This window comes from Dermacentor andersoni, chromosome 1 (genome assembly GCF_023375885.2).
Source record: "Dermacentor andersoni chromosome 1, qqDerAnde1_hic_scaffold, whole genome shotgun sequence".
Taxonomy (NCBI): Eukaryota; Metazoa; Arthropoda; class Arachnida; order Ixodida; family Ixodidae; genus Dermacentor; species Dermacentor andersoni.
The window spans coordinates 259,720,071-259,735,644 of record NC_092814.1 but is presented as its reverse complement, the minus strand read 5'-3'; the positions used below and the strand labels follow the sequence as shown (position 1 = coordinate 259,735,644).

The 15,574-nt window shown below is 45.1% G+C and overlaps 1 protein-coding gene across 1 annotated transcript in view; it reads left to right on the top strand.

The window, feature by feature from the left end:
* The first annotated feature begins 8,458 nt into the window (after window positions 1-8,458).
* The window catches only part of LOC126548415 (nose resistant to fluoxetine protein 6-like), a 181,675-nt gene continuing 174,559 nt past the window's right edge, over window positions 8,459-15,574 (top strand). The window contains exon 1 of the mRNA XM_055063702.2: window positions 8,459-8,858. Within this exon, the coding sequence (XP_054919677.1) occupies window positions 8,814-8,858 (45 nt within the window). The 5' untranslated portion in view covers window positions 8,459-8,813. The remainder of the gene's footprint in view (window positions 8,859-15,574) is intronic.

Genomic DNA, 15,574 nt, shown 5'->3' with positions numbered 1-15,574 from the left:
GCCACAGGCATTCAAGGCCTTAGTTGGCGGCGGAACCGGTGTCGGGAACATTAGTACATTTCTTTGTCTTCCCTGATATATATGTAATGTTCGCGAGTAAGCACCCAGCAGTCGAACGCTGAGCATGGTACCGCTCAGCAATGAAAGACGCTAGCGTTGGCAGTCATGCTGCCATTTAAAATAAACGTCAGATGCATTCGTGACGAGATGCATATCTCTCGCTGGGTAGCTTTAGCTGTGCAATGCCTTTTTTTAAGAATCGTGAACTTGCACTCGACTCCCGTTAATTCAATTTCAGTTAATTCGATTATCGCTTAATTCGAACGCACTGGAAAGCCCCGATGTTAAACCATACATTTCTATCGAAGGAAAACGCGTTTAGTGCGAACGCAAAAGCATGTCCCTTCGGTTATGGATGGATGTTATGAGCGTCCCCTTTGGGACGGGGTGGTGGGTTGCGCCACCAAGCTCTTGCTACTATACTGCCTAATATCCTACCTAGGTTAAACAATGAAAAAAGAAAAAAAAATAACACTATGAACTACCACGCCCAAATTTTATGATCCCCTATTGTGAACTGTGCTTTTGTACGTCTCCGTCTTTTGTCGTTTCCCTACTTTTCTTCCACCAATCCTCCAATCGCCTCTTACTAATGTCTATTGCGGACATGTTTGCTTTACCACTGCTCCCGCTGAACCCAAGGGCTTCAAGGAGGCCAGTGGTGCCTAAATCGACCGCCCGTGAGCGCCCAATGCGAGGCGACCCACTGACCTTTGGTTCCCGTCGAGTCCTGATTGTACCCCTGATTTAAAGCAAACAACCGCATTTCCAAAAGTAAGTCCTGGAACCATTACACCTTTCCACATACCTCGGAGGACCTCGTACCTATTGTATCCCCATAGCGCTCTGTGCTTCATTATGGCTGCATTTCTCTTCCCCTTTACTGTTATGGTTTTGTCCCGTGCTTCCATATATCCATTGCCTTCGTTTATCCATATACCAAGGTATTTATATTCTGTTACCCGAGGTATTTCTTGGCCCTGTATCTCCACTGTCTGTTCACTGTTTTCATTGAATACCATAACACCTGATTTTCTAACACTAAATTTCAAACCTAAATTGTTGCCTTCCTGTCCACAGATATTAGCCAGACGTTGCAAATCACTTTGCTTGTTAGCTAGCAACACAATGTCGTCCGCATAAAACAAACCTGGGAGTTGCTGCTTTATTACTGTACCCGCCTGTTTGTATGAGAGATTAAACCCGATATTGCTTCCTTCTAGTGCCCTCTCCATCCTCACCATGTACTATCAGCGTCAAATGAAAGTTGAACAGCGGAGCGCGTGGCCCAAGCATACGTGAAGATATGGTGCGCGCCGTCCAGTCATCACCAGTGACAGGCGCGCTCATCCGGTTTGGCCGCACTGCCCGATCCCCCTCTAGTGAGATAATTTCGCTTATGTTCTGCTTCTTACATTTGAAAGGGATAAAATAAAAATGAAGCTATAATATTGCAGTTTACGGCGAATCTTGTCGCACAGATCGCCGAAACCACAAGTGCTGTCGGCGCGAACAGCGGTGCGCGTGGTGCAGTTTCCACCATCATCGCCCGTGCCGCGCGGGCGCGGGTGTCCTGAACAACCTAATATGAAAAATGTCGGAAGAGCAAGTACCAAACTGTACGGCAACCACTCTGGATGGAATACCGATGAGGGTAATAAATAAATTGGGGCAAAAAAAAAACAAAAAAAAAACGAGCTACACATTCGAGCGACGCGCGTATCCGGCCAGACTATGCGGAAAAACGCGTCCAGCTCCCAAAGAAAGCCATTCGCTTTCTTTGAAAGAAACTGCAAAGGATTTGTTCTCGAAAAAAAGGAAAGTGAGAAAAATTATGACATAGACGCATTTGCCATTCTTATGTGGCATTGAGCAACGTCTGCACAGCGCTGACAAAGTGGTACCTTGAGCTCTTTCCGTCGTTCCTGAGCGCGCATGATTGTCGGTTGAGCCATGCAAACATGCTCGCGGGTGAGAAAAAAAAATCCGCCTCCATTCCGCCCATGCAGTGAAAGTGGAGGTACAGCCACGCTGTTGCCGACGTTAGACAAGCATAACCGACGTTAGACTACTACCACTACCCCAAATGACGTTAGACGACGTTAGACAAGCACCGCCACTACAAGCGACGTACGTAAGGTGCGCACGCACGTGTGCGGAAGTGCAGCATGCATCCTCGTTCTTCTAGGCGCTCCGCCAAACGCTAGTGCCTTATTGAACTTATTGAATTTTTCGAAGTGAATTGGCGTCAGGAAATTCATTCAATAGTCGCCTAGAAAACACTGAAAAAAAAAAAAGATTTCGAGCCATGAAAACTGCCTTTCAAATCTGGAAGGAGAGATGCAGGCGTTGGACCAATCAGTGACTATCATGGCAGACCTGCAAACAGCTATCGCTACAGTGCACGAGACTCGGAGGTCGGCACATGCCAAAATGGTCGAGTTGGAAGATAGAAGCAGACGTTCAAACCTTGTTATTTTTGGCGTTCATAGTGTACCTAATGCGTCAGTCAGCTTGGCGCGATAAAATTATCAAAGAGCTGTTTCACGACAGGCTAGGCGTAAACTCCATATCACTTAGCCACATTCGTCGGCTTGGAAAACCAGCACCAAAAAGACATATTTTGCTGCACTTCCAGGACTACAGAGAAAAAGAAGTACAACGTAACGCCCATGTATTGAAAGGAAGGCGTATATTTCTACAAAATGATTATTGAACCGAAACACTTCGAAAGCGGAAACTGCTTTGGGAAAGCGCAAAGCTGGAGAAAGATCAAGGAAAAAAGATCAGTCTGGTTCACGACAAACTTCGTATCAATGTTGAACTATTTGTGTGGGATGATAGTCCAACGGCGCGTGAAGCAGTTTCAAAAAACGACGCCCCATAGTCGCGCAGCTAAAAACTGACGCAAAGGATTTACGTCTGCTTTTTTTTTTTTTTAAATGCCAGGAGCGTTAATAAATTGGACTCTCTTGAATCCCTTTTGCTCACTTACGAACCACATGTATGCGTGATCTGTGAAACCTTAGCCCCTTTATCTTTAGGTTCACTTGAACTCGTGACTACAGACTAGATACGGAACCCGATAGTGGCGTCATGGATGAGATTTCTGAATGTTTCTCATCAGAGGGGTGAACTTGCTTTCACCGTTGCGCATCCCTCTTTCTATGTCATCATCATCCCTCATCACACCTTTATGTCCTCGTTCCCCCTCCTTATGTGCAGAGTAGCAGGCTAGTAGAGCGCGTTAGCTCAAGCCGACCTCTCCGCCTTCTTTCAAATAAATTTTCTCTCTCTCTCTCTCTCTCTGGCTGCATGGGGCTATCGGTGACAGTGAAATCGTACCGCCGGGATACAGCGTATATCGTCGGAATAGGGGTTCCCGCGGAGGAGGCGTGGCTGTCGTCACGAAACATTCTGCCGAGGTTACCGTTTGTGATCAAATCACTGAACACGAAAACCTGCTGCTAAACTTGTCTGCCGACGGGATTACATTCATTTTGTGCGCCGTATATCGATCACCTGATTCCAATGAATCATTCATGGATAAACTATACGATCATGTGCGGTGTCTATGTGGAATGAACTTCATTTTAACGGGAGATTTAAATTTTCCATCCATTAATTGGGAACGTGTGAACTATGGTTGCTCTAGCGCAGATGATACTTTATTAGACGATGTTTTGTCTAAGTATGGAGCAGACTATTAAAGCATGCGAGGTAATGCAATTCTGGACCTATTGTTTATCGGCGAGCTTTTTCACGGTGTGGATGTTTCGGTACACCCAGGAATTTCAGATCATGATTTAATATATTTTTCTTGGAACTCACCTGGTACTACACACGATCGCTCTAAAACGCTCTCTGTCTTTAAAGATTTTCCTAAGGCAGACGATACCTCTACAATTGACTATCTAGATACTAACCTCGACTTTCCTATTACTGACATTCAAGTCTCTTGGAATAGATTTCGCAATGTTGTCGCCGTTTGTGGGAAGGATTATGTACCCTTTAAACAAACAGATCAGCGAATATCGAACCCTTTGACTACTCGGGAAATTATCCAAACAAAACGAAAAATTAAGAGACTTCGCAAACAGAAGAAAACGCTATCTTTCGGATCTTTTGCACTAAAGCAGACGTTACTTTTAACGTTATTTTTCAAATACTCTTGATGACTTGATTAAAAGCGATAGTGAAAAGTTTTGGCGTCGTTTGAAAGAAAACAAAGAAGATGTTACGAAAATAAAAGTTGAAAGCGTAATGATTACGGATGCTGCGGACATAGATAATCATTTTAATCAGTGCTTCCAAAGCGTTTTCTCAAAATCCGGTACTTCTATGCTTAGCAATGTGCTAGTATACCAGTGCACGAAGGCCCTCTAGTTACTCTGGTTACTCTTAAAGGCGTCATAGCCATGCTTCTGAAAGTCGATGTAAAGAAGTCCTGTGGCCCCGACTGCATCCCGAATGTATTTTTGCGGCGCTATTCAGAGCAAATAGCTCAATTTTTGACAGATATTTTTAATATTTCAGTTACTACTGGGGAAATACCGAACGACTGGAGCAAGGCGCGCGTCACTCCGATTCATAAAAAAGGCGACCGCGTTTCGTTATCATAAACTCCCAGCCCATTTCCAGCACATGTTGTAAACTGTTAGAACGTGTGATTGCGACATACATATTTTTTTTTTTTTTTGCTAAACGAAACATCTTATCACCCTATAGCTCAGCACGGCTTTTGGAAACAGATGTCTACGGTTACGCAACTTCTGTCAACTGTGCATGAATTTGCATCATTACTTGACCTGTCTGTACAGCTTGACATATTTTTGGATTTTTCGAAGGCGATTGATAGGGTGCCTCACGGAAAGTTGTTGCATAAACTTGAGCGTATTCATCTGCCACCGCATGATATCCAGTGGATTGCGGCTTATCTTGAGAATATGGAGCAGTTTGTAAGAATAAATAATTGTGGTTCAGGTGCGCTACCGGTCACTTCTGGCGTGCCTCAGGGAAGTGGGCGGGGGCCGCTACTGTTTTTAATTTATGTGAACGATTTTGCCGATGTCATTCATGGGGGTGTATCTATCCGGCTGTTCTCAGATGATTGTATTGTTTTTGAACAAATTACTGCTCAAAATGATCACTACGTATTGCAAAATAACTTAGTGTATTGATGATGGGTGCACATACTGGAATATGAAAATAACACTGAAAGAACTGTTATATTGCGCCTAACAAGAAAGAAAACCTAAAAACCACTAAAACCGCAAAACCGCGATATTTCAGAAGTAGACAATTACAAGTACCTTGCAGACTTCATTGCAGACAGCAAACTTTCTTGGTCTACATACATTTCTGTAATATGTTCATCAGATCTAAAAAAAAAGTATGGTTTCTCCGGAGAAAACTTAACAATGTACCATTTCATGTCAAACTTCTCGCTTATAACGCTTGTGTTCGAGCGAAGCTTCAATACGCCGTGATTGTATGGGACCCGCACAATAAAGGCGACATTGCACAGCTCGAGCGTGTTCAGAGGAAGGCAGTGCGATTCATTTTCAATATGTACCGAAAACATGACTCACCCACTTTGTTAATACCTCAGCACTGTATTCCTACTCTGGAGTCCCGCAGAAAAGTTAGCCGCCTTGCGTTACACAACTGTCTTTCCTGAACTACTGAACTTATCATACCAGTAAAGCCTCATTCCACAAGGAAAACTCGACATACTCATGATAGGGCACTGACGCCGATTTTCGCTAGGACTAACGCATTTAAGAATAGCTTCTTTCCTAAAACTGTCTCGGAGTGGAACAGATTACCTGCAAGTGTGCTTGATTCTAGCGATTTTTCGCATGAACTGGGGTGTCATTTTTGCGGCTCTTAATTTACCATACCTTATGTGTGTGACATTTATATTGTGCATTCATTATGTTTTTTTGGGTTGTCGGTTGCACCTGTTTTTGTCATCGCGATTGACGGCCCCTCCTGCTTGGACCACAGTAGTGATTCGCAGTATAAATAAATAAATAAATAAATAAATAAATAAATAAATAAATAAATAAATAAATAAATAAAGTATGACTTACACACAAGCTGCAGCTCATGATAGCTTCGGATTGTAATTTGGATATATATGAGAAAAGAATTCTGTTACGCGTAAACTAAAGACAACGTCCTTTTCCAGCTACCGTTTGAGGTCTGTGTGAGTTGCCGCGGCCGCTAGGTGGCCGTACTGTTCTTGGGTGAGCACGAGCCAGCGAAAAATCCCTACCAACTAGAACAGCGCGCATTTGGGCTGGTTGGGCCATGATTGCATGATTGCAAGCAGAAAACAGCTCTAAACGACAAGACGAAGAGAAGGACAGACAGGGCTAACAACCAAGTGTTTTTATTCTTTCAGTCAGCATATATGTATACTCTACCACAATCACGAAGAACAGAACAAAAAACAATAAAGGGACAAATTCAGCATGCGCAGGGGCAATAAATTGTAATCGTTGAGATACAAATGCTATCTCCTTCTGAAGGAGGGAAATGGAGAGGAGACTTACACATATGCATCGCCGCCCTGATGGATGTGAAAAACTTCAAAAATAAGACGTGCGCGTTCATCGTGGCATTTTGACAAGAATGTCAATTCTTTAAAAGACGGCTTGCAGCCGCATTCATTGCAATGCAGGTACAATTGACTATCTCTAGCTTGTTTTTGAACCTTGTTTGAGTGTTCGCGCATGCGGTCATTGATGCACCGCCCCGTTGACCGATATAGAAACGCTTGCATGAAATAGGAATCTTCTAAACTACGCAGTCACAACAGTCAACAAAAAACGGCTGCCTGTGCTGCTTTTTACAACTTTTTTTTTTTTGCTCTCGGTCATCCGATTGAATTGTTTGCACAGGCTACCTAACTTATTCCGGGCAGTAGTTAGGTTGTTGTTCAGTGCCCGAAATAAGTACTGGTTTGCGTCCAGAATGGTCTGAGTCCAGCCCATATGGGTGGGCGCCATGCCCATATGGGCAGAGCCCGAGCCATCTTGACCTATCGCGGAGGGCTAATGACCGATTTGGAATAAAAACAGATTGGAATAGTTTTACGATATAGCAGCCCTACTCATGGCCTGTGGAACAAGGGAAATATAACTGTACATTTGTTGCAATATTTCAGACAGACATGCTTATTAAGTGCACTGCTATAGCCGGCATGCATAGTATGGTATGCTAATACTGATCAACTAGTGTCACAAAACAATTAACCTTTCTGACTCTTAAAATGTAGAACAATTTACAAGCATGGAGCTCGAACATTGAGAATGGCTGAATAAAATGAGTGGACTGCAGTGTTTTATGTACACTCAGTGTGTGCGTAGACTGAATGGCAACGCTTGTTTAAACTGTACATTAAGTTTTTAAAAACAAAGGGCGTAATGAAAAGTTGGTTTTTCGGCCATATGGGCATAGTGGCAGACGTCAGACTTTGTATGAAATCCTCCAATAATGTTTCATTACCAATTTTGGTACACATTAAAGTTGGCGAGTGCTGATGCCATTTGATCAACAGAGATGCTTATACTTGCACAAGCTTAGGCACAAACTGCATGTTGTCGAGCAGCTTAAAAGGCAGGTGTGGAAGAACAATATATAGAGCACAAATACATTTCTTTGTGAACGTTGGCATAAATATTTCGATACTGGTGCTATGTATTGACAAAAATCTTTTGTTGCACTGTATTTATTACTTCTCTAAATGATTAGCAGTTTAGTATTTGTGCACTATTACAGTGGCATGAAATCAAGGGCTTGACAACAACTCACCTGGTTGGGAATTAGCTTGGCACAAGAAATGCACTGACCGCAGTCTATGTCAAAACGTTACGGTGGTTGTTGCCTTGCTTGTGCTTTTGTAGGGACATGTGAAATAAGAATTCAACTACTTAAATGATATTGCGCGACACACACACACACACACAAAAAAAAAAAAACGACACGGACGTGAGAGAAGACGACACACCCAAGCGCAAACTTTCAACTAAGTTTATTGTGCCACTGCGTCGGTTTTATACATGGCAGGCAGCGTAGATCGCGCATGCGCTTACAAGGAAATGAAGTGCGAATTCATGTAACATGGTTACGAGTCATGTGATGCCGCGTCCAAGAAACTTAATTCTTTTTCTGTGAGAGCCAGAGACGGGAAGCTAACACACGTGTCACCCATTTTCGCGATCATCTGCGCTTCAGATATTTCACGGATGAGCTGCGTGCTGCCACGGGAAACAATCGTGCATTGATCCTCAAGAGGCTTGCATCCATGATCGCGACAGTGGATCGCCAAGAAACCACCAGAGCCGTTTTTTACAAGTCGCGATCATGGATGCAAGCCTCTTGAGGATCAATGCACGATTGTTTCCCGTGGCAGCACGCAGCTCATCCGTGAAATATCTGAAGCGCAGATGATCGCGAAAATGGGTGACACGTGTGTTAGCTTGCCGTCTCTGGCTCTCACAGAAAAAGAATTAAGTTTCTTGGACGCGGCATCACATGACTCGTAACCATGTTACATGAATTCGCACTTCATTTCCTTGTAAGCGCATGCGCGATCTACGCTGCCTGCCATGTATAAAACCGACGCAGTGGCACAATAAACTTAGTTGAAAGTTTGCGCTTGGGTGTGTCGTCTTCTCTCACGTCCGTGTCGTTTTTTGTGTCGCGCAATATAATTTAAGTAATGGCTTACCAACTTGCCCGGAATGCTGCTCTCATTAAGAATTCAACCTTCCAGGATTGTGAACGTGGTAAGTAGAGCTAACTATAGCACATGCGAAGCCGGAACAAGCCTGAACATTGAATGTCTACACCACAGCTACAGCATTGCTTCCCATGATGGCTACTAGCCGTAAGTGGAGGGAGTATTAGCTTAGCTACCAGCTGTCTTAATTGTATAGATCTAGGTCTAGAGTACAGCTTACAATAGAAGGCTACTTACTAGGTGTGTCCTTAGCTGGATCAAGCTGGAAGGTAGACGTCTACTAGGTAGCTGCGTGCTTCCGCGTTGCCTGCCCAGCTTCAAGTTTTCCTCTTAATTTCATCTACCACAACTCCCGTTTGCTCTCTGCAGTGATCCACACCGCTCTCTTTCTGTCTCAACGTTAGGCCTAACATTTCTCGTTCCACCGCTTGTTTGAGCGCTCCTTATCTTTTTCTCAAGTTTCATTGTTAACCTCCAAGTTTCTGTTGTATATGATAGTAATAGAAGAATGGAATGATTGTGGACTACATTTTTCAACCACCGCGGTGAGCTCCCAATCATGATTTGGTAATGCCGGCCGTATGCGCTCTGACCCATTTTCATTCTTCTGTCAATTTCCTTCTCATTATCAAGGCTCCCAGTGAGTAATTGACCTGGATAAACTTACTCCTGCACACACTCTAGAGGCTGACTGCCGATCAGGAATTCTTGTTCGCCTGACAGATTATTCAACATTACCTTTTTCTTTTGCATAATCTCCAACCTACTCTTACACTTTCTTGGTTAAGGTTCTCATTCAATTGTTGCAATGTGTCCCTAGCGTTGCTGAACAGAACAATGTCGTCGGCAAGCTGAAGGGTGTTGAGAAATTCGCCGTTTATCATCGCTCCTATTCCTTCCCAGTGTAACAGCTTGGATATTTCTTCTAAGCATGCAGTGAATATCGTTGGAGAGATTTGTGTCTCCTTGCCTGACCACTTTCTCGATAAACGTACATTTTCCCACTTTTCCTGCGGCTAATTAAAACATGTGAAGCCGGAAATCCCATTGAGGCAGAGTCGAAGCCTGAGGAGTTGCGGAATGCGTGCGCTGTGGCTGAACGTAAATAGGGACGTTACACGTAAATGAAATAATTTTCCGGTTGTCAGCCGAATGCTGCAATTACCACGGCGTTGATGTGAAGGTCGTTCAATCCTTCAGTACAATCCATACGATGTGCACTTGCACCGCTAATTATGTGCAAATGTCGTAGCTTCGTCCAAGCGCGCTGACTTAAGTGATCGAACTGTACGCCGCCGGGTCAGCAGACAAGGCAGCTTAATTGGAGCGATGCAAATGCTGATCTTGCTGATACGACGCGTTTTAGTGACCACACTTAACGTCGTGCACGCTTCACATTGTTCACTTGGCGATACCAGGCCGCTGTGGCCAGCTTTTTCATGTAGTCATTTGGCTTCACTGCTGTGCAGCTGGCGCGGAACACCGTAAGACCGTCGCGCACTGGAGCAAAGTTCTTGTGCTGAATTCACAAACGCCCATGAAGGGCTTCTTAAGTGAGAGGAGGAAAAGATAGAAAGAAGAAGTACCAAAAACGAAGTGTGTGTTACGAAGGTTGTATGCATTACGAAGGTACATGCGTACGTGGGCACGCGCGCGTGTGCGCGCGCGTGTGTGTGTGTGTGTGTGTGTGGACTTATGCGACAATTGTTCGCTCCGTTCGTGAGGTGTGTTTTATTTAACAGCATCACTAGCTCTTGTTCGAGCAGTCCACATGATTTTCGTAGCAAGGTGGTACGCGATTTTATTCGCCATTTCATTTTCTATACGTCATCGAATTTGTCGTCCCGCTTCATATCATGCGAAGACAGGATTGTCGTCCGTTGTACGTATGCATACGTTCGCTCACACCATAGGCCACAGGATGAGCCAAACCGTGGGCACAGACACTATGTCGCTTCGACTTAGTGCTGAATTGAAACTAGAGCAATATAATAGAAGGCTGAGGGTAACAGCATGGAAGACGACAGCGAATTGTACAAACGCAAAAAGTTTTGATAATTATAAACGTTTAGGCGCTTTCTGTTTTTTTTTTCGTTGTTTCATCGCGCATGGAGAATTATAACCTTAAAAGCGTTGGTAAAAATAATTATCCGCAGCCCTGGCATTCCAGACGATCCATAATTATCCGCATTCCTGGCAGTCCAGAGGGCTCGCGAGAGGGCCGTCAGGTTTCACCTGATGGTCCCCGAGTGGGCCTAGCCAGGTGACGTTGAGTTTGCTTGCGTCCATAGTGGACCAAATGTAGTTGTTTCTCTCTCTCTCTCTCTCTCTCTCCGCAGCCCTATGAGCGAGAGAAAGCTGAAACTAGAAAGAAATATATATAGCAGTGTTCAAAAGACATAAATGACAAACTTGATGGTTGTCAGGGACGGACGCTGCACTTCTATTTGCTACCACCATGTCATGAGGAGTATGAAAAATCCGGCTATTGCGCGCACGAAGAAACACAGCCTATCAGACATTAGGCAGAAGTTCTCAGCACTGCATTAATGTTAGTCTTCCACAGCAGCGCGCGCCCAATACAATTATCCACTAAAACTGTTCAATGCATTTTGAGATGAAAAATCAAAGCGCCCCACAAAAACGTAAGCACGCGCTATCCTCGGCTATCAGTGGTGGCCTCTGGCCTAATGGCCGCTACAGCACGTTCGAAAGTTTACTCGCTTCAGCTAGAGCAGCGCAGACAGGCATAATTAGGTTCGTAAGACTGCTACCCGCCTATTGTTGAAATTTCTTCTTATGTCGGCAGCTACGACGGCTGTTAGGTTTTGTTAATCGACTTATTTCCTTACTATGGCGCAAGTATACTGAAGTTCACACCTGCGCTACCATTACATACACGCCGTTTTTCGGCTACAGCGCTCGTCTTTGCAGCGGCAGGCATCGCAATCTTGCTGATATTACGAACAGTTCTATAGGTTTGTGAATACGCTTTTTTCGTAAGGTCTTTCTTACCCCGAAATTTGTTCGTAAGTTCGCTTGGTGAATTTCGCCCAAGGTTTTCTTATCGGTGATTGCAATACTGCGTAGACATTTAATTTCTTTTCCACGGCTGCTGATACAATCATTCTTGCTTGGATCGATTCCGAAAGCTCCTAGTACTCTGGTTGGTTTGTCTGAATTCTTGTGCGTAACACGGAGGCGTGGGGGGAGGGGGAGGTATGTACATTCATGAGAGGTAGGGGAGCAATCGCACTTGTGCCAGTGGAGGACTAGGTTACCAGATGTAGCAGCTCTGACTGTATTGTAGTTACGTTTCCTTAATGTATCACCAACACATCCACCAGACGTATCCTTTAGTGGCAGCGAAAATTAAACAGGCCAGCAGAGGGGCTCGGCCTCTCTGTACCGACGTGGGAGCGGCCCGCATCAGTCCCAGACTGATCCCTCAGGACCAAAATAAAGTTTTTCATACCATACCATACCAAAACCAGTTAGTGTCAGGCACGGAGCGCGTTGTCTTCTCGCTGCCGGTGTTCTGTGGAAAGAGCTACGTCGATGTGTCAATGTTGGATTAATGTTAAATGTGTCAGTCAGTATTATGTCAGTGACATAATACATTACAGGCAGAACTGCTATATCGGGCAATCTAGCCCCCCATTGCCGCCAGTGAGATTGTTCCCCAACCTTTCATTACTGTTTATGTCGTTGCACAAGCATCCAGACAATGCTAACAGGGGACATACTAGGAGCTGTCGAATTTGATCGGTGCAAGAATGATGGTGTTGCCAGCCCTTCAGTGTATCTCTCTGGAAACTGAGACATTGAATATATTTACGCAATATGCTGTAATGGGGGTCGTGTAAAGATATTCAATATGAAAGTCTTGTTCATTATTGTTTAAGACCGATCCGCGATTAAAGCCTTCATGCCGGTCAGCTCTGTATGTATGCTATAGAGTCGCGAATGAAAGTATAGAGACCGCAAAAGGTATGAATTTTTTCCCCCTTCGCCGCCTAGCCCTGCAGGCTGAAATCAAGTGGTACCGGCCAGATGCGTCGCCAATGGGGGAGCATATTGAGCACGTCCCCTGCCCCCCATCCCCCTAAAAAAATTCTGTGTACCAGGATGCCGCCTGCCCTGCCCCCTCTCCTTTCCCGTCCCCGAACATGTGCGCCCCCTCCACAAAAAACAAGAAAAAAAACCACTCCTGGCTACGCCATTATGCTACAGGTTACGTGCGCCTGTGTGACTAATGTAAAGCATTCAGACAATTCCACGGCTGAAGCCGTGATCTCTCGACTTTTGCTCCTGACTGTACATGTGTGTGTCCCTTGGTCCAGTTTTCGTCCGCTGCAAGTTTGTGTGAAGTGCCGGAGGTTCAGAGCAAAAGCTTCTTAGAAAAACGACTGAGGAATATGAACGTAAATAGATGAACGGGTAGATTATTTCGGTAATACCCGCGTAGAAAGAACCTTGACTCACACTGGTGGAATTGAAGCAGGCAAATAACCAGTAAGTGTATTACGCTAACTTAAAGTCAGATATGCAGAAATATTATTCTAGATAGACGCAATGGAGAGGAAGCTAGCTCTATCGTTTCCTAGTTTGCCCTATTGTTCAAAGCCGGGTGAGGGTGTCCCAAACACGGAATTATAGCAGGAAATTTCCTGGTGAAGATTTGTCTATAACGTGTGAAAATGGTGCGGACACCATTGAGCATGTCGTGTTATTATGTCACAGTACCCACCCAATGAAATTATGGGGTAAACCACGACGTGTTTATGAGGCACGCCGTAGTGGGGGACTCCGGAAATTTTGACCACCTGGGGTTCTTTAACATGCACCTAAATCTAAGTACACGGGTGTTTTCGCATTTCGCCCCCATCGAAATGCGGCCGCCTGGGCCGGGATTCGATCCCTCGACCTCGTGCTTAGCAGCCCAACACCATAGCCACTAAGCAACGACGGCGGGTCACAGTATACCTTTAAAACTGATGGTAGCGCTAAAAGGACGGACACAAGATGAAAAGACGACACGACGACGAGGAAACGTTTCCTCGTCGTCGTGTCGTCTTTTCATCTTGTGTCCGTCCTTTTAGCGCTACCATCAGTTTTAAAGAATGCATCACCAACTAGCCCAGCACCAAGTTTTATCACAGTATACCGCCCAGCGATAACGTATAGTTATCCTGCCCGTGCGTGGCCTTTGGTTTTAGGGAACATGGGGAAACGTGAATGGATCTGCGGTAGAGACTATACTCGCGGACAAGTTTCTGTGGCAATGAAGCGAAAGCTACGGGGGCGAAGCTTCTTCACATGTGTTACTGCGCCAAGTAGTCCGCCAGCGTTTGACAGTGTTTTTAGTTGCTCGGAACAGACGCTGAATCGACGCAGCTTCACGTGCGACGGTTTCGCGTTTGCCCAGATGCGGAAGGGAAAAGCCGCAAAATAAGCAAGCTTTTACACTCAATGGTCTGTTTTATCTAATTTAACTGTTGCCCGGTGGCCCTTCAGAGCGGGGAATGCCACCCCGGCAACATGCAGTTGCCACGCCTCATCGTTTACTTCAAGGCGGCTCGCTTGTGGCACCCGGCGGCCTTTCAGAGCGGGGGGGGCTCAAAGGGCCCACTGTTGCATTTGGCAGGCTTTGTTGGCCCATGTCTTGTTGCGCGTATATGTTGTATACCAGGCACATACCCAAGGGGGGGCCTGGGGGGGCACGCCCCCCCCCCCCTCCGAATTTAAGTGGAATAGTGGAATGACCAAAGCCTAATTCTTTATTGAACTGAACTAACACGCTTGCTTTGCTGCAACTATTTATTGTCAAGTGTCACTTCAGTTGGCAGTGAAGTTTCATGAGTAAAACGGGTTCAGCAGTGAAATGACCGGCACCGCAGAGTTCTGAAGAGTGAAATGCTCAGACTCCATACACTTTGTCCATGTCTGTTGCACACCTCATTGCTTCCGCCGATGAAAAGACTCTTCAAGAAGAGCAGACGCTCCGGAGGTATCAAGTACGACGCCATTTTGAAAAGGCCGCATGACGACGATTTTGTTTGCTTCTGTGATTGGCTGGCGAAGTAACATAATTCCGCGCGATTTGTGTGCCTTGGTTGCCAACTGCTGTATTTTTATAGTTGTATTCTTTTAAAGTAATCTTTATTTTATACTTCGGCGTCTTGACTTGTTCTTGGCACTGTTCTTCCTGCGCTTCTTTCCTGCGCAAGTCCATTTGACGTAGTTCCTTGTTTGCCAAGTAAAGGAGAGGTGTACGTATCGCACAGGCATACCTGTAAAATACACCTTATGTCATTTCTATTTTGTGGGTTTACGCATTTTTATGGCGAATGGTGGACGTTATCCACATTTGTACTAGTAAAGTACCCCTCCCCCTCATTTGCATAGAAGTTGCCTTGGGTTGCCCCCCCCCCCCCCTCTAAAAAAAAACCCCGGGTACGTGCCTGTTGTATACATTTGGGTATTTATACCGCGCGAAACTTTAATTCTGTCTCTTTCTTTAAAGCTTCCAGTTGCTACCCGAAGCTACCCTTGCATTCTTTTGACAACTTTTTGCAATGAAAGTAAAATCCGGATTGGCTTCACGGGCGCCGCGTATAGCTATATTTATCCGTTCAAGCCGCATTTACGTGTTCAAGCCGAGGAGCACGTAATGTCAGACGTTGTCGTTCAGCTTCCTGCGCACGAGTGGTCGCACTTGGGAAAGCACCGAAGCGCAAGAAAGCTCTCGGGCAGAGATGC